General features: G+C 38.5%; 1 protein-coding gene across 1 annotated transcript in view; it reads right to left on the bottom strand.

Annotated features, from left to right (window-relative positions):
• Positions 1-1,696: 1,696 nt before the first annotated feature.
• LOC126087504 (phospholipid-transporting ATPase ABCA3-like) overlaps positions 1,697-25,681 on the bottom strand; it is a 188,787-nt gene continuing 164,802 nt past the window's right edge. Inside the window, exons 25-31 of the mRNA XM_049905035.1 lie at positions 16,806-16,931; positions 16,401-16,595; positions 11,016-11,203; positions 10,218-10,388; positions 9,670-9,860; positions 2,228-2,301; positions 1,697-1,825 (exon numbers count right to left, since the gene is read on the bottom strand). Of these exons, the coding sequence (XP_049760992.1) occupies positions 1,697-1,825; positions 2,228-2,301; positions 9,670-9,860; positions 10,218-10,388; positions 11,016-11,203; positions 16,401-16,595; positions 16,806-16,931 (1,074 nt within the window). The remainder of the gene's footprint in view (positions 1,826-2,227; positions 2,302-9,669; positions 9,861-10,217; positions 10,389-11,015; positions 11,204-16,400; positions 16,596-16,805; positions 16,932-25,681) is intronic.

The following is a 25,681-nucleotide window of genomic DNA, read 5'->3' as shown; positions in this document are numbered from 1 at the left end:
GTTTCTGCATTGAAGACGTCCTTGGTCCTGCAAAATTCTGTCATGCGATCTCCGGCATCATTTCTATCACAAAGGTAGTATTTTCCAACTACCAATCTTCTTTGTTTGCAACTTTCACATTCCAATTGCCAGTAATTATCAATGCATCTCGACAGCATGTTTGATCAATTTCAGACTGCAGAAGCTGAAAAATCTTTAATTTTTCATCTTTGGCCTTAGTGGTTAGCGTGTAAATTTGGATAATAATCGTTATTAACTGGTCTTCTTTTTAGGCGTATGAATATTATCTTATCACTGACAGTGTTGTACTTTGGCATAGACCTTGAAATGTTCTTTTTGATAATGAACACAATGTCATTGTCAACTAGACCTTTATAAATGCACTTCTTGGAGAGCTGGGGGGAAAATAATGATTGCCTTAAGACATGTTGGCTCAGAAGTAGACTAAGGGCTTAATAAAGTGAGTTCCCTCTCCCTTCTTAAAGATGGCCAACCTGGTGGAAATTTTTTGCCAGAGATCACTTGCCAGAGATCTAGGGCAATTTTGGGAATGGAAGCCATAGGAAATTTACACTGCAGCTAAAAACAATAGTGAATAGCTTCTGGATACTGCTTTATTATAACTGATGATATGAAATTGAAGATATAAAAACCTTGAACAGATTACCCCAAAACAGAGCAGCTTCATGGACTCCCTCTATCTTGTGATTCCTCCAGGATCATCTCTACTTATCTGCTCATCTGCCCATGAATCCTGGAGATGTGCTTAGGTTTTTCATGTTGCTTATGGGGGACTCAAGGAGGTCTGGTGGCACCGTGATTAAGCAAGCACTCAGCTGCTAACCAAAATGTCTGCTTCCCTAGTGATTACAGCCTTGGAAACCATATGGGGCAGTTCTACTCTGTCCTTTAGGGTCGCTATGAGTCAGAATCTACTCTATTGCAATAGGGATTTTGAATGTAGACCTCAATCTGCCCAGACAAGAATCAGAAGAAAAGCTCTTTAACTCCCTCCTTCTCTCCTTAACTTCTCCTTGGCCCCTTCTAAATTAGAGATGAGGCAAAAGAGGAAAGGAAAAAACACTATTTTAAAAAGAAATTCCTTTTTTGCTTTCTGTTCCTAGACTCTGAATATTCTTGGTGCAAAGACTCTCTTATAAATGTAAAATCTGGGTTTGGGTTTTGGAAACTGTAACTCACTCATCACTCAAAACTTGATTATAATTACACTCTTTTCAGTGTAAAATTGTTGTGTGTGTGTGTGTGTGTGTGTGTGTCCATAATAAAGATGATTTGCTCTAGATCTTATGCTCCTCTTTTCTATAACTCAGCTGCTAAAACAAAGTCCTTGCTGTTTGGGCTGTCCCATCTGACAGCAGCATCATTTCTAGATGTTTCTGTTCAAACATTCAGAATGCCAAAGAATTGTCCCCACACTGATAAATGCTGTTCTTCCTTATTTCTTAGACAGAAAACAGGAATTTCACCAAATGTCCTTAGATTTGCACAGGGTGAATACAAAGGCCACTCACCTCAATCTACAAATAAGGAGACAAACACTCTCCTTTAGTGGACTCTTTATTACATACATGTATTTACACCAAGATATACATACACAGGAATGTCCCTCTATGTATCCAGATATAGTAGACAGCAGTCCAAGAAAGACACTGGTTTTAACTGAATCTCGTGGTATCTATTTCTCAAAATCATCTTTTTTATCTGGGTGAGCAAAGGTCAGGAAGACTTGTTCCAGTGTTACCTGACTGATGGAATAGTCTTCTAAGTCAAATTGCTCTTTTGCTTCCTCCAAAATTCCAAACACCTTTAAGAACAGCAACAAACGCAGTTACCACTGCAAACCCCTCATGATCCCCAACCCAGATGAACCTCCCCTCATCACATTCCCCCAACTCCTGCCAAATTTTTATTAGAGGACAAAAGGCAGAGAAGGGGAAGGTGAGAAAGTACAAGGAATAGAAAATCGAGAAACAGAGAGAAGGCAGCTCTCTGTCCCCATTGTATTGATGGGCATCGAATAATAATGGAATTTATGGCCAGAAAGTTCAAGCAATTAAACTTATCCAAGGCCTCTGAAAAGTACCCTAAAGCCTCTGCTCCTCCCACAATGCCAGGCTCTGCTTCTACATGCTTGAATATCAAATACTTGCCATCATTAGTGCTCTCTTAACATGTAATGTTAGAAGGGCATGGTTTCTATAGTCACCTTTGCCCAGCTATTGTCCTTGCTGGGGATGTAGTAGTTAATAACCCTTTGAGTCTCCTGATTAATGACACTTCCTAAGAATGGAAAGATATGACAGGTGAATATCTTACATATTCCATTTGAAATTGCTGAGTCACTGCTACATCAATTTAAGTATATGCAATAGAAGGGTGAATTGATGCAGTTAATATAAAAGGATACAAAATCCAAAAGCCCACACTCGCTGATAGGCGTGCATGGTGTCATGGTTAATTCTTTCAGCAGATTTATTCCTGCTGAAATAATATTATTTGGTGTTTACACCAATTGTTGAGGCTACTCACTTTTAGGCACAGGAAAAGTGTCACCTCACATGCCCAATGTAAAAAACCTGAGCCTTCTAAAACTCTAGTGTTACTACAAGATGTTATTCCTAAACATAGTGCTGAGAATATGGATTCGGAGCATTTTCCCCCTGGTTCCATGTGTACGCATGCACATATAGTATGTTTGGTGGGAAGGAGATGAGGAGAAGGCCTCCTCCCTATTCTCATGATTATGCAATCTCCATGCCATGTGAAAGATGAAATCAGAACTATAAAGCAGCCAAGTCAGGCTGCATGTTCTTGTTTCTTTTATACGTGAGTTAAGAATCTACTGAAGGAATAAGAGCAAAGAGCGTGGTATCCATTCCTAATTTAGAACACACACACACACAGATATATATATATATATATATATATAATTGCATATTTGCAGATTATTGTAAATTGAATTAACTAAGATTAAAATGTTTAAAAGAAAAAAAAGTGTTTGAAATGGTGTGTGATTTTTCATAGTAATCTTAATATATGTCTTGTGTCCATGATCACGTAACAGCTATTCTATTATGAAATATCTCAAACATATTTAATGAATTCTTCAAAGTAAACACTCATGAAACCACCCAGTGTGGGTCAAGTAATGGTACCCCAGACATGCCCATGTTACACTTCCCAGTGTCTGTTTCCCAGAAAAAGTAACCAATACTTTCACTGTTGTCGTGAGCATCTCCTTTTTTTTTTATTGTCTTTTTACTTAAAATTTGTAGCTCTAAAAATTATAGCTTGGTTTTTCCTACTTTTGAACTTGACAAAAGGTACAGAATGAATTGATAATAGAATCATCTAGTGTACGTTCTTTCTTGTTCTGTTAGTCAATATTATGATAATAAGATTCATTCATGTTGTTGCATACAGCTATTATTCATTCATTGTCCTATCTGGAGAGTACTCTGGTGTATGAATATTCTATCATTTATTTTCCACTCAACTACTGATAGATGTATGGGTCTATCAGTATTATTGCTGAATATTGCTGATTTAAATACTATTTCACCTATCTCCTCAATCACAGGTGGAACTGTTGGGCCATTTCTCTTTTTAAAATTGTTTATACCGATTTCGGTTTCACCTTGGAGATACAGAGAACTGGAAAGAGTGTCCCTTCCACCCTTTATAACAAAATAAGGCTGAACAAACGGAATTAATGACTTTTCTTGAACCCATCAGTTCTCCCATGGGGCAACCACAGGGGAAACAACCAACCCAAAATCTGGGGACAGACAGGTACCTGCAGGGAGAAACAGGACCAGAGCATCTGCTGGCACAAGGCAGACACTGGCAGATGCCATACAAGCTGGTGAGAAGATTTAGCTAAAATTTTTTAACGCATGACTACAGGCCAAGTGCGGGTTAGCATGAGAGCACGATGCCCATTCTTTTATTTTTAACCTCTCATATTCAATTAATTTTAGTAGTATCTCTCACATAGATAGCAAAGAGTTAGATTTTGTTTGTTAACCAGTCTGAAATTTTTTTCTTTATTTAAAGGGGAATTAAGCCTATTTGCATTCATTTAAAGTACTGATATATTTGGCAGTAGTTCTTCCATATTGCTTTATAATTATATATAAGTTATATAAATATATATAAAGACAAATATAAATTTATAAAATATGTGTATACGTATATAGATAGACATATTGCTAACTGAAAGATTAAAGGTTCAAGTCCACCCAGAGGCACCACTGAAGAAATGCTTGGTGATCTACTGAAAAAATCAGTCCCTGAAAACTCCGTGGAGCACAGTTCTACTCTGGGGCTGCCATGAGTTATAGTCTACTCGACAGCAGCTGGTTTAGTAGGGGTAAAGTAGCATCTTACCGTGTTTTCCATTTGCACTTACCTAATGACTAATGGAAACCTTGGTGGCGTAGCGGTTAAGTGCTACAGCAGCTAACCAAAAACGCTGGCAGTTCAAATTCACCAAGCGCTCCTTGGAAATTCTATGGGGCAGCTCTAGTTTGTCCTACAGGGTTGCTATGAGTCAGAATCGACTTGATGGCAACGAGTTTTTTGGTTTGGAATGACCAACGTTAAGCATCATTTCATGTGTTTATTGGCCACTTGTAGAGCTTTTTTCTAGAAATGTCTATTCAAATCCTTTGCCCATTTTTAAACTGGGTTGTCTGTCTTGTTGTTGACTGTGGGAGTTCTTTATATATTCTGGATATTAACCCTGATCAGATACATGGTTCTAAATATTTTCTCCCATTCTGTAGGTTTTCTCTTCATTTTGTTGATAAAGTCCTTTGATGCACAAAAGTTATTAATTTTTATGAAGTCCAGTGTATCTATTTTTTTTCTTTTGTTACTCATGCTTTTCGTGTTATTAACCCATTGCCAAAAACAAGTTTCTGAAGATTTACTTCTATGTTTTCTTCTAAGATTTTTATGGTTTTAGATCTCATATTTAGGTCATTGATCCACTTTAAGTTGATTTTCATATACAGTGTGCTTTCTTTTTAAGATAATGTCTTTTGGTTTCCTATTAAGCATGACATTGAATGTGCTAGTCATCTTTTACCTTCCTTTCCCTGCATCTAAATTATAGTAAAATACTTTTATTCCATGTTAATAATGGCATTCAGTAAGCATATTCTACTTTATAATCTGTCTTCTCCATTTTTGAAAATTATATTTTATATATGTTTCTAAAACGTGTACCAATTATGTAATAGTCTATGATCCGGATCCCCTTCATTTAGGCTAAGTTTTAGGGTTAAATATATTCAATGCTCACCAAAGGTTCTTACACAGAAGCTTCTCTAAACATTTCTTAGTTGATTTGATTTTTTTTTTTTGTATAATCTTTAGAAAGAGCTTATGGGGACAATATTCCCTGAGTTCTTATGTGTTGATAGCTGTTTGTGACTTTTATTCTTGAAGGTCATTTTGGCTGGATACAAAACCCTTGGCTTGCTTTTTTTTTTAATTGAGTTTCTTAAATATGTTGCATTTTTTCCTAGTATAAAATGCTCTTGTCACAAAGTCTGAGATCTATCTGTTTTTTTTTTCCCCCTTGTAAATGGGAATCTGGATCCAAAGACTCCTTCCCTTAATTGGTAAAATATAACTGTTAAATTAGAATATTTCTTGGTGTTGATGATTTTTCAGGTGTATTCGCTGCTCTTTCAATATGTAGGTTTGTCCTGTTTTATTTCAGGAAAGTTTCTTGAATAATAGTTTTTAGTATTTGTTCTACTCTGTTGCTTTCTTGGGAGACTGTTTTCTTAGTTGTATTGGATTGTGATTGCCTTGCTTCCTCTCACTTTCTCTTGAATGCTTATCAATATTTCTTTTTTTACTATTTCTTTAAATTTTATTTTGTTATTGTTGGGAATATATACTGCAAAACACATACCAATGCGACCATTTCTACATGTTCAATTCAGTGTCACTGATTACATTCTTCAAGTTGTGCAATGATTCTCATTCTTTTCTGAGTTGTTCCTCCTCCATTAACATAAACTCACTGCCCCCTAAGGTTCCTATCTTTGGAGTTGGTATAGTCATTTTGGTTCCATTTAGATAGTTCTGAAAAGGGCATAATGCTCAAGGCAGACATTTTTTACTAGTTAAGCTAAACTATTATTTGATTTTAAGAAGACTTCAGGGGATATTTTTGGTTTAAGGCTTAAAGATTATCTCAGGGCAATATTTTCAGGGGTTCATCTAAACCCCTCTGGCTCCAGAAAGTCTGGAGGCCATTCAAATTAAATTTCTGTTCTGCATTTTCCCCCTTTTGATCAGGATTCTTCTATGGAATCATTGATCAAAATGTTCTGTAATGGTAGATGGCACCATCCAGTTTTTGTGGTCTCATGGCAAAGGAAGCAGTTGTTTATTGAGGCAATTAGTCACACATTCCACATCCCCCTCCTATTCCTGATTCTCCTTCTTTCTTTATTGCCCCAGGCCAATAGAGACCAATTATTGTACCTTGGATGACCGCTTCCAAGCTTTTAAAACCCCAGGCACTATGCAGTGAACTAAGAGGTAGAACAGAAGCACGAAACAAGTTATTAGGCCAATTAACTAGGATGTCCCATGAAACCATCACTCTAAGCCTCCAAACCAAGGAATCAAATCCCATGAGTTTTTTAGTCATAACAGGGTTTCAAAACGGATCTGTCCAGTTCATTCATGGCCAGTGAAGCAACACTTGAACAGATACAAATTTTTAAAATGTGGATGAACTGGAGCAATAACAGGAATGGGAAAAATTATGGGTCAAGGCCCTGCTAGAAACTTAATCCCTGTCTTAGAAAAGAGAAGGGCAGTGTGCACATTGCATAGAAACCAAATCTCTTGACTGGCAGAATTGGAAACAGTGGTGTCCAGCTCAAAGATGGAGGCTTACTGCGTCACTCAGCAGCTTTTTTTTTTTTTTTTGTCTTTGTTGTAAAAGTATCTACCATACAACTTTTGCCAGTTCAAATTTTTACACGGGTACAACTTATTGACAGCAGTTACAATAATTGACTGTTCAGTGCTTCCCTTACTCAATGAACCCCCTTTCCCCTTCCCTCCTGCCGCTGGTAACCACTAATAAACTTTGGCCCCTGTACATTTGCCTTTTCTTTTCTTCTTATATAAGTGAAGCCATACAATATTTGTCCTTCTGTGACTGACTTATTTCACTCAGTGTTTTTTTTTTATCTTCAAGTTACATCTATATTGTAGCACATATCAAGAATTCTACTGGCCGAGTAGTATTCCATTGTATATATGTACCACATTTTGTTTATCCATTCACCTCCTGATGGGCATTTAGGTTGTTTCTACTTTTTTGGCTAGTGTGAAGAGTGCTGCAATGAACATTGGTGTACCAGTCTCTGTTTGAGTCTGCTTTCACGTCTTTTGGGTATATATCTAGAATTGCTAGGTCATATGACAGTTCTATTTTTGGTATTTTGAGGACCTACCACAGTGTTTTTCACAACAGCTGTACCATTTTGCACCCAGCAATGGATTAGGAAATTTGAACCCAGCAATGGATTAGGGTTCAAATTTCCCTACATCCTCACCAACATTTGTTATTTTCTGTTTTTTTTTTTTTTTTTTAATCTTAGCCATCCTAGTGGGAGTGAAATAGTATCTCATTTGGTTTTGATTTGCATCTCTCTGATGGCTAATGATCTTGAGCATCTTTTCATGTGTTTGGTGGCCATTTGAATGTCCTCTTGTGAAATGTCTATTCAAGTCCTTTGCCCATTTTATGATTGAATTCTTTGTCTCTCTGTTCTTAGGCTGTCAAAGTTTTATATATTTTTTGGTTATTAGATTCTTATTGGATATATGGTTTTCAAAGATATTGTCCTAGTCATTAGCTTGTCTTTTCACTTTTTTTTTGTAGTCTTTTGATGAACAAAAGTTTTTAATTTTTATGAGATGCCTTTTATTTGTCTTTTGCTGTTTGTGCTTTTGCCATTATATTAGATAACCCACTGTTAAAATCCAGGATTTGGATTTTCTTTTGCTTGCTCTCGTCTCTTAGCTTGCTCTTTCCATTTTCTTATATTGTTTATCCTTTTTTCCCTTTTTTCTTTATTGGTTGTTAAATAATTTTCTCGTGTTTGTTTCTGAGAAAGGAGCACCACAGCTGTAAAGCTAATAAAGTTATATAGCCAGATGCTATATTAAAATATTTTTATTTTTACTACATTCTAGTTTTATTTTACCAGGAGTGTTTTTCAGAATATGTAATCTTCCATACTGTAGAAATAAAGTCATCCTATTTGTGTATTTATTCTAAAAAAATATGGTCACTTAAATTTCTTTGAAATGGTGTAGAATTATTTCCCCTAAATATTCTCAGATTCCTGTAGTTAAGTTCTCTTTTGAAATGTATATGCCATCTATCCTTTGTAATATTTATTTTATCTTTTCAAAAGTTAATATTTATAGGCCCCATGTGAATTTTTTTCAAATTGTGTCCTATTTGAACAGGTATTTGTTCAAGAATAATATGAGGAAGGACTGGGCAACTATCCCCTATAGTTAGGAACGTTATATCAAACCCACATTCCTTTTAAAGCAGTTGTGTCCACATCCCTGAGGATAGGGCTCTGGTCAGTGTTTAGAGTCCATTCTTCAAGTACAGCAAGTTTCTAGGACAGCTTACAGTAAAGGAGATTTTGTTTTGGTCACGGCTTCTCTTTATAGTGATTTAGGAACAACATCAAATAGAACTCTGATACAATAAGTACTGAAAATATTTGCCAAATGACTGGATAAGCAAAAATTCAACTTCTTAATGGACATAGCCATCTGCCTGTGTCGTGGACACATCATAATCATTAGTTCTTCCTCACATCTGCTCTTCCACCCATTTTTCTATTTTCTGCTGTCCATTCCTACTGTGTAATCAATCATGCTATTTTCCACTGTCTAGAAGATAAAGTTCCAGCTTCTCAGCCTGACACATGAGAAATTTCTGTGATATTTTGCTCAGTGTAGCAAAATGGAAATTAAAATGACAAACCAGAATTATAGAAAATGTTGCCATGCCCCTGCTTTATGTTTAGGAAAGAGAGGTAAGGGACAGAAGGAAATAGTTGCTGTCTGTGGTACTGTACCATGTAGGCAGAGAGGTGCTTGTTGAATTTAGCACCCAAAAGCAGGACTATCCTAGAAAGAAGAGGAAGAAACTTAGTGGTTCTAGTTTACATTTCAAAACCATATCCTGATTCTGACAGCAAAAGACCAGAATTACATGCTTTTAGTGTAAGGGAAAACACCCTGAAAATTTTTCATGGATAATATGTACAAATAATTGAAAATTATGCTAAAAAAATATGACTTTAGGTCTATAATTCCTGTGGACAGCATAAAGCTACAACTGCCTTACTAGTTGATGCAAGAACTTGGTGAGATCCTTTGTTTTCTCTGAAAGTTCTTATCATAACCAGGCCAAAAAAGTTCATAGTAACAAGCACCCCAAAAGGAATTCAGTATGGAAGATCTATAAATATTAATAACTCACAGGAAACAGCTATTGAAGATATAAAATGTATGGATTGTGAGAAAAACAATTATGATTTAATGTATCTCTAAAAAAATTAGCCCAACTTCATTTACCTGGGAAGGTTGTTGAGATGAAATTTTTTAAATCATCTAATTTATCCTTATTCATATCAGGTTTGACCTTGACCTTCAGGATGTACAACTGGCCAAACTTGTTCTTGAGGTGCTGAGGGCTGCCCAAGCACATCAACTTCCCCTTCACCATAATGGCCAGCCTGGTACAAAGGACTTCACATTCCTCCATACTGGCAAAACAAGATACCAGAACAATGTAAGGCTACAAGTTCCCCTTTATAGGACATTCTGTAGTTCAAACAGTGGGAGAATTCTGTGACTCTTTGCAATGGGAAGTTGCATTTGCCCATCATTAGGTTCATAGCTGGGATGTGGGAACTTTTCAAATGCAAAGTAGTAGAGGACCAAATCCTCCAAAGGAACATTTCCTAAACTTCCTGCCCTCTTCCCATCCTTAGTTATTTAACTCAGTGAGGATTCTTGGCTGTTCCATTCATTAGGATTAATGAGGAACTCACATACTCAGACAAGTTTCATTGTCCAACATTCCTGCCAACCCCCAACCAAGACTCCCAAATGAGCCGCACCTGTGGGAGGTTACGATGATGGCTTTGCCAGATTCACGTGTCTGTGTTATTAGATTCCAGAGCAGGCGCCGAACTACTGGGTCCATGCCAGTTGATGGCTCATCCAGGAAGATGACTGAGGGCCTTCCCATTAAGGCAATAACAGTACTCAGTCTACGTTTGTTTCCTCCACTTCATGTTGAAGGAAGGGGAAAAAGTGCGAAAGAGGAGACTATATAAATCAGTTATTTATGGGAAAGAATTAACACAATCATCTAAAATGCTGAGGGTCCCAGAAGACACTTAATATGGACATCCATGATGCTGATTAGATGTAACTTCAATAAAGCAGCAGGTCCAGGTAAAGGTGTATATATCAATTCACTTTCATATGTAATGTAGAGGAGTGACTTATGTTTATGTAACTGATTTCAGCAGTGTTATCAGTGGCATTTATTTACTTCTTCTTAGGGTACCATAGGTTTCCCAGGTACGTAAGAAGAAAGAGCCTCACAGTTCTCCTTACTTGGGAGACAAATAACCATAGGGAGACTAGGAAGAAGATGCTTCCTTTTGAAGTTCCAAGGCTACAGTTCAAAGAGAACTAGGATTTTGAGTTTCATCTCTGCAGAGGGGAAACATGAAACTATATTGATCTGCCTTATCTGCAACCTAGCAAGGCACTAGACAACTTCACAATTAGATAACTGTGACAGAGGGGCTTAGATAGCACTGTGGGCATTTGTTTCAAACAGGAACATATGGAGGCACCTCAATATTGGCAGCAGCAACAAAAAGAGCAGGAGCATATTGCCTCACCTGTAGGTGTGGATAAGCTTGTCAGCATGGGACTCCAGGTGTAGTGAGTTCAACCAGTTGTTCACATACAGGTGAATCTGGGGCTCAGAGACTCCCCATATTCTGGCATACATGATCATTATTTCCCGACCAGTCATGTACTCCAGCAAGGCATCAGATTGAGGACAATAGCCAATTCTCGATCTCACCTGATTAGAAGAACTGCCTTAAGTAAGGACCCAAGTCATCTATCCCACTGAGCATCCACAGATGAGATAAAAGACCTGAATTCCTCCAGGTCACATGTCTAAGAGTCCTGCCAAAATTTTTTTCTCTCCTAATAGCTATAAAATTTCAGCCAACAAAGCTTATTGTAATAAATTGGAATCATAGTTGGTTTTTTTTTTCCATTCCCATTTTGGTGATCCTAGGAAAGAGAAATGTAGAAATGAAATCCCAGAGCCCTTTCAATTTGCTTTCCTCATTAATCAGGAACTCCTTGGATGTTTCTGTACATGTAGGCCTTGTTTCACAGTAATGCAGAACCAGAAGCAAAGCCTTTCCCTGTCCCCACTCCCGTGAAACTGCATGGAGTGTTGCTTTGGCAATTAACCCAAACTTTCTATAGGTTTGCATTCAAGTGCAATAGCTTAGGTAGTGAGAGAAAATGTTATGAATGTAATTTAATTTGCAGTAATCCCTAACTGTTCATGTCCTTAGACTCTTAAAAGAAGTAACTTAAATCCCCTTTATCCTACACACATATAATTTTTTAAGGAAAATGAGCTCCATGCAAAGATAATCAAGTAAACGAGACACCATCAATGACACTGGCAGAAACAATACTCATCAGAAACAAACTTGTAATTACTTCACTATTGAGATTAGCAGAACATAAAAAAAAAAAAAAATGCTGTGTTTAAATAAATTTTAAAATCTTTAAAAATATCTTCATGAAAGTGCAAAGTATGAACAGTCACCTAGGGTAGACATTTTGGAAAAGAATCAAATATAGCATCTAAAAATTTAAAAAACATGTTATGTTACAAATTTTATCAGTGGGTTTGACAACAGATTGGTCACAATGAAAGAAATAATATTTAAGTTGGAATAGGTCAAAAGAAAGTACCTAGAATTCAGCACAAAGAATATAAAGAGGGAAACTATGAAAGTGATACTGAGAAATAGAGAAATGTAACATCATATGGATAATTGGAGGCAGAAAAAAGGGAAGGATAGGAAAGGAAGGAAGTTGCTGTCAAGTCAGCTCTGACTCACAGTGACCTTACGTGTAACATAACAAAACATTGCCAGGTCTCATGCCATCCTCACAATTATAGCTATGTTTGAACCCATTGTTGCAACCATTGTGTTAATGCATCTCATTTAGCTTTCCTCTCTTTTTCACTGACCCTCTACTTTACCAAATGTGATGTTCTTTTCTAGTGACTGGTCTTCCCTGATGACACGTCCAGAGTAAGCAAGATGAACCCTTGCCATACTTGCATACTTGCTTCTAAAAGCATTCTAGCTGTACTCCTTCCAAGAATGATTTGTTCATTCTTCTGGAAATCCACTATAGAATATTCCTTGTCAATACCACAATTCAAATTTGTCAATTCTTCCCCTGTCTTCTTTTTCATTTTCCAGCTATTGCATGCATATGAGGCGATTGAAAATACATGGCTTGGGTCAGGTACACTTAGTCATCAAAGTAACATCTTTGCTTTTTAATACTTTAAGGAGGTCTTTTACAGATTTGCCAAATGCAATACGTTGTTTGATTTCTTGACTGCTGCTTCCATAGAATTAAATCATTTCTTCACCATCTTCACCATTTACCTTGATGGTGTTTATTGGTCCAAATTAAAGATACCAACTGTTAAATTCAAGAATATCAGCAAATTCCAAGCTTATGAAATAACAAAGAGAAAGTTTTAAAAGAACCCACAGAGAAAAGAAAGATTATACATGAGTGTCAGACTGATCGCTGACTTCTCAAGAGCAGTGATGAAAGCTAGATGATAGTGAAACAATATCTTCAATATGCTAAAAGAAAATAACTGTAATCCTTGAACTCTAAACACAATGAAAATATCTTTCAGAAGTGAGGGTGGAAGAAAGACCTTTCTAGGAAAATAAAGTCTGAATAAGAAAAAGTTTCCCCTGAGACTGAGAAAAGAGATGTCTGCAATTGCTATTTCTACTCAGTGCTGAGTAGGGGTTCTAACCAGTGCAATAAAGCAAGGAGTAAAAAGCATAAGAAGAGGACGTTTCCATAAATAGGCCTAGCTTCTGACTCTCCCTCACATGTACACCAAGAAATACAAGAAAACTGTGTTTGGCCCTGAGGGACTCTGAATTGGTGAGCAGAGGACAGGAGCAGGGAAGTCCAGATGGACATTAGTCAATAAGTCAATAAATGTGTCAATGATGAACTGCACATGGTAGGAACACTGTTTATCCCACCATCCTGCCATCCCACCCCAGATCATGCAGGCTGCTGGCAACTATGGAAAGAGCCCCAGCAGAGTCTGCTCTCCCAGCCAAGATAACTCCCTGCCTATGCAAAGGGAAAGGCCCCAAGCCTCACTTCTGGAATCAACAAGGCAGACCTCTCTGGGGATCTGTTAGGAGTGTGCCTGCCCCTCCACTGCCTGATACTGCAGACTGTCAGCTGCTGCAAACTGCTACAGCTACAAAAGACCCCCTGCAGTGAAACCTGTTCTCACAGCCAACACACTGCGTGCCTATACCCAGGGAAAGCACCCTAGCTAAAGCTCTGAAATCAACAAGAGAGATATCCCTGGGGTTCTGTTTGGGTTTGCCTGTCCCTTCTCCTCTGGAGAGTACCAAGGTCTGTCTGTTACCTGGGCTGCTGTGAGCTATGAAAGCAGGCAAGGTAAGTGCAGCCCATTCCCCTAGCCCACACATTGCCAGCCTGTGAAAGGAAAGGCTCTGAACTCAGGTACCAAAATCAGTAAGACAGGCATTGGCTCTGAAATCAACCAGACAGATCTCCCTGGGGGTCCATTTTTGTGAGTGCCTACACCTCCCCTCCTGACACAGAGGAAAATCAGCCTGTGCTTCCCCTAATTGAGAGCTCAAATATAAGTGAGCCCAAACAGAGCAAGGGAGGAAGCCACAGGCAAGAACTGAGGGCAAAACCCAGCCCTTCAGGGGGTTCATTTGATGTGGGCTTCCAGACTGAAAGAAAACACTGTCATGAAAACAGCAGGGGAGGGAGCAATAACCAAAGAAAGAAGACTGTGCCCCCTGGTGAACAGATGATTAGTGTGCATTATCCCTGGTGTTTGGCTGTGCCCTCTAGTCAACAGAGTGATTAATGTGTATTGTTTGTTGTGTTTGGGACACACTGAAAATTGGAAACCTCAACCTGAAATTTCCAAATCCTATTTAAAACAGAGGGAGAGGTAGCTATCCCAGAGAGCGAGAGGAAATGGTAAGCAAGATCTGAAGGTTCTGCCTACTTAAGAGTTTATAACACAAAGTACTACTGCTAAAAACAGCACTGAGAAAGTTAACATCTGTAAATTTCTAATGTCCTAACTGCAACAACAACAACAAAAAATCACAACACACACAGAGAAAATGGAAATGATGCCCCATCCAAATAAACAAGACAAAGGGAGTGGAATCACATTTATAGAAGCCCAAATAATGAAAAGAATGAAAGAATATAATACAATATTAAACATGTTCAAAGAACTAAAGGAAAACACAAAGAAATCAGGAAAACAATGCATGGACAAAATGAGGAATTACAAAAAGACACTCTAAAAAGAAACCAAACAGAAATACTGGAACTGAAAAAGACAAAAACTTGAAAAAAACACAATGGAAGGATTCAACAGCAGATTTGGTTATGTGGAAAAAAGAAACAGCAAAATAGATGATAAAGTAGTTGAAATTTGGGAGGCTGAGGAACAACAAGGAAGAAGCCTCAAAAATTCGGAGCACATTTTAAGAGAATTATGAAACAACATGAAGTGAACCAACATACACATCATGGGAACACCAATTACTAGACTACTGCATGCATGCCACCCCTCAGTCCTATATTACTGAATCCATGAACTAAGGAGGAACAAATTGCACCATTCAGGCTTCTATTACCACCACCCGCCTGACCCCTTTCTCCACTCCTCTCAGTCAGAGGACAGTTTTTTATCAACCCTATACCCCCAAGGGAATGTGATAAGTGGTATGGGTAATGATATTTAGGGGAGACCCCATTTACTCTTCTTCCCCATTCACTTCCTTTCATCATGTATCCCTTCTTCCTCTATATCTTCAGCTTATCCCTTTCTGCTCATTCTTTTCACTTTTACTGATGTACTGTATTGATCAACTTATAAAACATCTTCATCTGTCTTCTCAAAACTCTCAGTGAATTCTAATTCTTCCCTCTCCTTTACAGCTTACTTTCTTCAAAGCATAATTCACACCCTTAGCTTCACATCTGATTACTAGGCTACTGTTTATACTATAGCATAAACCCCCTGCCCCCAGCCCTGATTCCATAATAACTGTGTCTACACTAACAGCCCTGGTGGCGCAATGGTTAAGAGCTGAGCTGCTAACCAAAAGGTCAGCAGTTTGACTCTACCAGCTGCTTCTCAGAAACCCTATGGGGCAGTTCTACTCTATCCTATAGGGTCGTTATGAGTTGGAATCAACTCGATGGTACGTACAACAGCAACAATGAATAGCACCATTCAGGCTCCCATTACCACCACTCACCTGATCCTGGTGCAAATGATCTTGCCAGTCTCATTCGTGAAGTAATAGTGAGTAAATCCAATAGACACTGTTTAGGCTTTACCTTGCCTGAAATTTCTGGGCATTTGACACTTTTGGCCATCTCCTTCTTTTTGAAATTATCTCCTTATTTAACTTCTTCCCAAGGTTACACACCCCCTCCCAGGTGACAAGTGCAGCCAATGACTGGCTGATGCAGGGATTTGGAACCACTCTGTGAAGGGCCATCCTCCTCCTGAGGTCTCAGTAAGAAGGGCCATGGACTCGGTTACAAATAAATTGCAGGTCACCTTCTCCTACTGCCAAGTCTTGACTTCTTCACACCCTTATAGCACCTTGTCTGGCATAAGTTACCGGCACTATTGAGAGAACTTGACTCTCACTCCAATAATTTCAAAAAACACAAAAGACACTCTGATCTTAGATTCTCAGGGCAAGGATACTTTTATTACCTCACCATATCTTCTCAAAAATTTATTTCTCAATTCATAATCCACTGATTGAGTCAACAGTATCAATATTAATGCCTACCATGGTTCCAATCTATGATCTCTAGCCACCAGCCTTTTACCTATACCCCAAAGTCATCATGCTTCTTGCATCTTAGACAGTATAGTGTCTTACCTTTAGGATATTATTGGTGATGCTAAAGCCTTCAATGAACATATCCCCAGAAGTAGCAGTTATTTCTCCGGTCAACATTTGGAAGGTACTGGTTTTTCCTGCTCCATTGAATCCAAGCAATCCAAAACACTCCCCTTTTTGTATTGTGAAGGAGATATTTTTCACAGCCAGAACGGCTGGACAATTAAAATATATCTACAAAATCCAGAAAACACAATGTAGTGAAGACTACCTATAGGTCAAATACAATCAGACCCCTATCGACCACTACATAGGACAATTTCACAAGAGCTCTTCTATTATATTGGGAGAATACAGATGGATCCCAAAGAACCATACTGATCCCTTAATGACATGCTCTTAACTAAGGACAAAGCCAACATAATATTGGCCACTGAATGTTACCTTTGTGAGTTCCTTAATAAGTACTGTGGTATTCAGGTACTCATAAGGCAGCTCCAGGATTCTTTTCCTTTCATTTTCTACATCTTCATCTTCAGATTTCCCAGATAATTCCTTGGAAACTATATCCTGTATTTCAAGACAAGAATCATAGAGGTGGATGGATGTCCTTTAGGCATCTGGTCTAGAATGGGTGATTTTAAGGAAGCTAAACTGTGGGATAATTTCAAAGATGTCAAAACAAAGTTTTAGTCACTTCTAAGAGACTTCCTGCATTATCTCCTCAACTCCCATGTACAAATTTGCCTTAATTTTGAAGAATGAATAGTTCATCAGCAGAATAAGGGTGAGAAGCAGAGAAGTGGGAAAGAGCATCCCACACAGAAGATAGAGTAGACTCAACATGTTAAGATGTGTACTTTAAATCTTTGAAAGATAGAATTTAAAGCATTCAGAGAAATGGTTTTCATGACCTCAATCCTTAAGAAGAAAGTTATCTCAAGAGGGTAGGAAAGCTTTCTGAAATGCAACCCTGAGTTTGTAATCGTAAATGACTTTGACAAGATTAAAAATGGAATTCTAAAAATATTCAAATAATCCAAAGAAAAGACAGGAAAGGGGAAGCGGAGAAACAAAAAAGAGAGGGGACAAATAAATAATAAAATTGGTAGCTGGATATCCAACCGTATCAATAATATGCAAAACTCTCCAATTGAAAAGTCAATGATTGGGAATTCTGGGAAGATGATGGTGTGAGCAGGTCTAGGTTCTGACCCTCCCACATGTCCACCAAGAAATACAGCAAGAAATCTGTGTTTGGCCCTGTGGAACTCTGAATCAGTGGGAGGAAGACAGCAACGAGGAACTGCAGATGGACACAAGTCGATGACGAGTCTCATGTGGTAGGAACAGCACTTCTCCTGTTGTCCTCATCCTCCTCCCTCACAGAGTTGCACACTGTTGGCTGCTGGGGACTACAGAAGTGGTGCTTGCAGCAGATCCTGCTGCCCCAGCCAACATACTGCTTGCCTGTGAAACAGGGAAAGGCACCCAGCTCTGGTTCTAAAATCATTAAGACATATCTCCATGGAGTCTATTCAGGGTGTGCCTACCCCTCGCTCTCTGAGAGTTGAGAACTGCTGTGGACCACCAAAATGAGGCTTGCAGCAGAGTCTGCTCCCCCAGCCAACACACTGCCTGCCTGTGCAAAGGAGAAGGCCTCCAGCTCTGGCTCTGAAATCAACAAGACAGAACCCGCTGGGGCTTTGTTGGGATGTGCCCATCCATCCCCCTCCTGGCATAGCAGAAAGCCTGCTGTAGGCCCAGCTGACCCACCCATGGCTCCCCTCACCTGAGCCTACTCCAATCTCCAACTCCTATATACATGGGCCCTCATGAAGCAGGGGAGGGAGGCCCAAACAAGGACAGCCTTACAGGCAGTTCCTTTAGTGTAGGCTTATCGACTGAAAAACATGGTCACAGAAATGCAGCCCACGCAGAGCAGAGAAGGGACAATAACCAAGAAAGATGACTGTGCCCCCTGCTGGACATACTTATTAGTGCTTGTTTTCTGTTCTGTTGGTCTGTGCTCCTAGTGGACAGATTTATTAGCACATGCTGTCTGTTCTGTTTGGGCGACATTGGATGATGGAAACTTCAGTCTGGACTTTTTGAATCCTAGTCAAAACAGAGAGAAAGAGGGAGCTATCATACTGAGGAAGGGGGAGCGGCAAGCAAGGTCTGAAAGCTCTGTCTGCCTAAGAGTTTCTTGCAGAAAGTACTGCCGTCAAAAACACCAAATACTGGGGGAAAGTGAGAAAGCTAACACTCTGTAAGATTCTATTGTCCCACCTTCTACAAAAAAAGTCACAAGAGACACAAAGAAAATGGAAACAATGGCCCATCCAAATGAACAAGACAAAGAGAGGGGAATCATTTATAGAAGCCCAAATTAATAGAATGGAAGACTATAATACAACAATAATGTTATAAATTGAATTGTGTCCCCCCAAAATATATTTTGTAAATACTAATCCCAATGCTTGTGGTTATAATCACATTTGGGAGTGGGTTTTGTCATGTGAAAGAGGCCTTATCAGTATAGGGTGTATTTTATGCCAGTCACCTTTGAGACATAAAAAGAGCAGATCAGGACAGAGGAGTAAGCAGAGATGGGGGAAGATAAAAACTATGCCACAGGAAGATCACCAAGGAGCCAAGGAATAGAAGCTGAAGAGACAAGGACCATCCCCCAGGGCCGACAGAGAGAGAAAAGCCTTCCCCTACAGCCGGTGCCCTGAATTAGAACTTCCAGCCTCCTAAACTGAAAGAGAATAAATTTGTGTTTGTTAAAACCACCCACTTGTGATATTTCTGTTATGGCAACACTAGATAACTAAGACAAATGTTAAACAAACTGAAAGAACTAAACACACACAAAACTAAAGGAAATCAAGAAAACAGTGCATGAACGAAATGAAAATTTTGAAAAAGACAGACACCATAACATGAAACCAAACAGAAATACCTGAAATAAAAAAAACACATTGGAAGGTTTTAACAGACTTTATCACGCAGAAGAAAGGATTAATGCACTAAAGGATAAGATAGTCAAAATTATGGAGGCTGAAGAGCAACATGGTTGCTAATGACAGTTTAATGGAACTATGCCCCTTAGTTATCTAGTGCTGCTATAACAGAAATAACACAAGTGGATGGCTTTAACAAAGAGAAAATTTATTCTCTCACAGTCTAGGAGGCTAGAAGTCCAAATTCAGGGTGCCAGCTACAGAGGAAGGCTCTCTCTCTGTTGGCTCTGGGGGAAGGTCCTTGCCATCGATCTTCCCTGGTCAAGGAGCTTCTCAGTGCAGGGACTCCAGATCCAAAGGAAGCGCTATTCTCCTGGCTCTTGTTTCTTGGTGGTATGAGGTCCCCATGTTTCTCTGTTTGCTTCTCTCTTTTATATCTCAAAAGAGATTCACTAAAACACAACCTAATCTACAGATTGAGTCCTGCCTCATTAACATAACTGCCCCTAATTCTACCTCATTAACATCATAGAGGTAGAATTTATGACACTTGGGAAAATCACATCAGTTGGCAAAATGGTGGACAATCACAGAATACTAAGAATCATGGGCTAGCCAAGTTGGCCCACATCTTTGGGGGACACAATTCAATCCATAACACTATGAGACAACATCAAGTGAACCAACATAAACATTACGGGAATCCCAGGAAGAGTTGAGAGAGAGAAAGGAACAGAAAGAATATTTAAAGAAATAATGGCTGAAAATTTCCCAAATCTGGAGAAGGACATGAGCCCACAAATCCAAGATGCTTGGTGAACTTCAAGTAGGATAAACTCAAAGAGATTCACACTGAGACACCCTATAATTAGGCTCTCGAAAGCTAAAGAGAGAATCATGATAGCAGTGATAGAGAAGTGAATAGTCATGTATAAACGATCCCCAATAAGATTAAGTGATGATTTCTCCTAGAAATGGAGGACTGAAGGCAGTGGAATAACATATTTAAAGTGCTGAAAGAAACCCTCAACCAAGAATACTATGCTTGACAAAGCTGCCCTTCAAGAATGAGGGTGAAAATAAGACATTCCCAGGTAAACAGAAGCTGAGAAAGTTCATATCCACCAGATGAGCCCTACAAAAACCACTGACAAGGAGTCCTTCAGATGGAAAAGAAAGAACACTAGAAATGAGCCTGAGGCCATACATAGAAAGAAAGAGCTCCATTACAGGTAATTGCATGGACAAGTTTAAGGACTAGTTTTTATTAAGGTATATTTGCTTGATAATTCTAATTGGTCTTTCATGCTTTATAATGAAATGCATTAAAAAAAAAGTATAAATTTAAGCTATAGGATATGTGATGTATAAAGATGTAATTGGTGATAACCACAACAAAAATGGAGCAGGGGGGGAGAGAAATGCTATATGTATAGAGTTTTTTATGTTGCTGAAATTAAGATGGTATCAATGTAGTCAAGGGTATCAAAAATACAAGACATTAAGTGCAATATTCATGGTGACCACCAAGAAAATATCTTAAAAATACACACAAAAGGAAAGAAGGGAATCAAAATGGCTTACTACCAAAAAAGCAACAAAAACACAAGGTTGGCAGTATCACAGGAAATGAGAAACAGAACTATAAGATACACAAAAAACAAATAGCAAAATGACAGAAGTGAGTCTTTCCTTATCGGTAATTATGGTGAATGTAAATGGACCAAAATGCTCCAATCAAAAGGCTGGCAGAGAGTGACAGAATGGATTAAAAAAATGATCCAACTATATGCTATCTACAAGAGACATACCTTAGGCCCAAGGATGCAAATAGGTTGAAAATGAAAGGATGGAAAAGAAATATTCTATGCAAATAATAATGAAAAGAAAGCTGGGGTGGTGATTTTAACGTCAGACAAAATAGACTTTAAATCTAAATATGTCAAAAGAGACAAAGAGGGACATTATATCACGATAAAAGGGTTAATTCATCAAGAAGACATAAAATTTACAAATACATATACACCGGTTTTGGATCGAATTGTGTCCCCCCCCCCCCAAAATATGGGTTGGAGTTCTAAACCCTATAGATATGGATGTAATCCTATTTGGGAATAGGCTTTGTTACATTAATGAGGCCATATCACTGTAGGGTGTGTTCTAAACCTTCTGAGTAATAAAAAAGTAGATCATTCAAGAGGCACGCACAAATGGAGGAAAGATAGATGCCATGTGAAGATCTCCTGGAAACAAAGGAAGAGAAGATAAAGATTTTCCTCCAGAGCAGACAGAGAAAGCCTTCCCTGAGACCTAGTTCCCTGAATTCAGACTTCTAGCCTCCTAAGCTGAGGGAAAATAAATTTCTCTTCTTTTTAAAGTCACCCACTTGTGCTATTTGTTATAGCAGCACTAGGAAACTAAGACAGCACCTAACAAAAACCAAAAAAAAAAAAAAAAAAAAACCATTGCTGTGTCGATTCCGACTCATAGCAACCCTATAAGACAGAATGGAACTGCCCCATAGGATTTCCGAGAAGCAGCTGGTAGATTCAAACTGCTGACATTTTGGTTAGTAGCCTAGGCTCTTAACCACTGTGTCGTCAGGGCTCCACACATAACAAAGAAGCCCCTAAATATATAAAGCAAACACTCATAGAACGGAAGGGTGAAATAAACAGTAATAGACTATGCACAGTGACCTCAGCAGATGGAATACACAGGAATCAAATCAACTACATCTGTGAAAAGAGAGAATGGGAAACCTCAATATAATCAGTCTGAACAGGGCCAGGGGCCAACTGTGGAACAGACCATCAATTACTCATATGCAAGTTCAAGTTGAAGATGAAGAAAATTAAAACAAGTCCACTAGAGCCAAAGTATGACCTTGAGTATATCCCACCTGAATTTAGTGGCCATCTCAAGAATAGATTTAATGTACTACAAGCTAATGACTGAAGATGAGATGAGTCATGGGATGACATCATGGATATCATACATGAAGAAAGCAAAAGTTCATTTTAAAAAAAAAAAGACCAAAATAGATGTCAGAAGAGATGGTGAAACTTACTCTTGAATGCTGAAACTTACTCTTGAACATAGAGTGTCTAAAGTGAAAGGAAGAAATGATGAAGTAAAAGAGCTAAACAGATGATGTTAGAGGTCAACTCGAGAAGACAAAGTATTATAATAAAATGTGCAAAGACCTAGAGTTAGAAAAGAAAAAGGGAAGAACACACTTGGCATTTCTCAAGTTGAAAGAACTGAAGAAAAAACTGAAGCCTCGAGTTGCAATAGTAAAGGATTCTATGGGCAAAAATTGAATGATGCAGGAAGTGTCAAAAGACGGAAGGAATACACAGAGTCACTGTACCAAAAAAGAACTGGTCAACATTCAACCATTTCAGGAGGCAGCATATGATCAAGAACCAATGGTACTGAAGGAAGAAGTCCAAGCTGCACTGAAGACAACAAGGCTCAAGAAATTGAGATGCTTCGACAAACAGATGCAATGCTGGAAGCGCTCACTCGTCCATGCCAAGGAATTTAGAAGACAGCTACCTGGACAACTGACTGGAAGAGATCCATATACATATCCACTCCAAAGAAAGGGGATCCAGTGGAATGTGGAAACTGTCAAACTATATCATTAATATCACATACAAGTAAAATTGTTGTTGTCAGGTGTCACAGAGTAAGATCCAACTTATAGCAACCCTATTATTGCCCAATCCTGTGCCATCCTCACAATCATTGCTATGTCTGAGCCCACTATTGTAGCCACTGTGTCAATCCATCTCATGGAGGCTCTTCCTCTTTTCCACAAACCCTGTACTTTACCAAGTATGATGTCCTTCTCCAGGGACTGGTCCCTCCTGATAACATGTCCAAAGTACTTGAGACAAAGTCTAGCCATCCTCACTTATGAAGAATACTCTGGCTGTACTTCTTCCAAGACAGATTTGTTCATTCTTCTGCCAGTCCATGGTATATTCAAGATTCTTCATCAACACCGTAATTCAAAGGCATCAATTCTTCTTCGGTCTTATTTATTGTCCAGTTTTCACATGCATATGAGGTGACTGAAAATACCATGGCTTGAATCAGGTGCCCCTTAGTCCTCAGAGTGACATCTTTGCTTTTTAACACTTTAAAGAGGTCTTTTGCAGCAGATTTGCCCAATGCAATATGTCGTTTGATTTCTTGACTGCTATTTCCATGGGCATTAATTGTGGATCCAAGTAAAATGAAATCCTTGACAACTTAAATCTTTTCTCTGTTTATCATGATGTTGCTTATTGGTCCAGCTATGAGGATTTTTATTTTCTTTTTGTTGAACTGTAATCCATACTGAAGGCTGTAGTCATTGATCTTCATCAGTAAGTGCTTCAAGTCCTCTGTTTTCAGCAAGCAAGATGGTATCATTTGCATATTGCAGGTTGTTAATGAGTCTTCCTCCAGTTCTGATGCCACATTCTTCTTCATACAGTCCACCTTCTCAGATTATTTGCTGAATATACAGATTAAATAAGTATGGTGAAATAATACAATCCTGATGCATACCCTTCCTGACTTTAAACCACACGCTATCCCCTTGTTCTGTTTATGTACAGGTTCCTCATGAGCATAATTAAGTGTTCTGGAATTCCCATTCTTCACAATGTTATACATAATTTGTTATGATCTACCCAGTCGAGTGCCTTTGCGTTGTCAACAAAATGCAGGTAAACATCTTTCTGGTATTCTCCACTTTCAACCAAGATTCATCTGACATTGGCAATGATATCCCTGTTCCATGTTCTCTTCTGAATCCAGCTTGTATTTCGGCAGTTCCCTACTGAGGTACTGCTGCAACTGCTTTTGAATGATCTTCAGCAAAATTTTACTTGTGTGTGATATTAACGATATTGTTTGATAATTTCCACATACTGTTGGATCACCTTTCTTTGGAATGAGCACAAATATGGATATCTTCCAGTCACTTGGCCAGGTAGCTGTCTTCCAAATTTCTTGGCATAGACAAATGGAAAGGTATATTGACTGCCATAATTGGTAACTGGACTGTCAGAAAAATGAACAAATCAGTCTTGGAGGAAGTAAAGTACAAACAGAATGCTGCCTAGAAGCAAGGATAGGCAGACTTCAACTTGCTTACTGTGTATATCTCATCAGCAAAGACCAATCACTGCAAAAAGACATCATGTTTGGTAAAGCAGAGGGTCAGTGAAAACTAGAGAAACCCTCAAAGAGATGGACTGACATAAAATAACTGCAACAACAGGTTCAAACATATCAACTGTTGTGAGAATGCCACTGGACTGGACAATGCTTCATTCTGTTGTACATAAGGTGACCATGAGTCAGAGCTGACTTGATGGCAACAACAACAACAAAGAACTTAGAAAAATGACAAACGACCCAATCAAAAAAAAAAAAAAGGGTAAAGGACTTAAGTAGACATTTCGCAGAAGAAGAAAAGGAAATGGATAATGAGCAGATGAACAGATGCTCTATATCATTAGTCATTAAAACCAGTTGCGATGAAGTTGACTCCAACTCATGGCGACACCATGTGTGTTAGAATAGAACTGGTGCTCCATAAAGTTTTCAATCACTGACTTTTCAGAAGTAGATTGTCAGGCATTTCTTCTGAGATGTGTCTGGGTGGACTTAAACTTCCAACCTTTCAGTTTGTATCCAAGTGCATTATCTGTTTGCACCACCCAGGGATTCCTATCAGTCAATTAGGGAAATGCAAATCAAAACCACAATGAAATACTACTTCACACCCACTAGGATGACTATGATTCAAAGAATAAGAAAACATTAGATATCAGGAAAGATGTGGAGAAACAGGAACCCCCATCTATTACTGGTGGGATTGTAAAATGCTACAGCCACTGTTAAACACTTTTGCAGTTCCTCAAAAAGTTAAACATAGAATTACCATATGATCCCACCATCCTGCTCCTAGGTATATATATCTCCAAAAGAACTAAAAGCAGAAAAACAGAAACCTGTACACCAGTGTTCATTGCAGCACTATTCACAATAGCCAAATGGTAGAAACAGCCTAAATGTTCATTAACATCAGATGAATGAATAAACAAAATGTGAAATATACATACAATAGACTATTACTCAGCCATAAAGAGAAATGAAGTCTTGATTCATGCTACAACACAGATGAACCCTGAAATCATTATGCTAAGTGCAATAAGTCAGTCACAAAAGGACAAATACTGTATGATACCACTTATATATAATAGGCAAATATATAGAAACCAAAAGTTTATTAGCTGTTACCAGGAGTCAGAGGGAGGGGGAGAGGAGGAGTCATTGCCTAGAGGG

The sequence above is a fragment of the Elephas maximus genome, chromosome 12 (genome assembly GCF_024166365.1).
Source record: "Elephas maximus indicus isolate mEleMax1 chromosome 12, mEleMax1 primary haplotype, whole genome shotgun sequence".
NCBI lineage: Eukaryota > Metazoa > Chordata > Mammalia > Proboscidea > Elephantidae > Elephas > Elephas maximus.
Note: the sequence above shows the minus strand (reverse complement) of the source record. Positions and strands in the feature narration are given on the sequence as shown.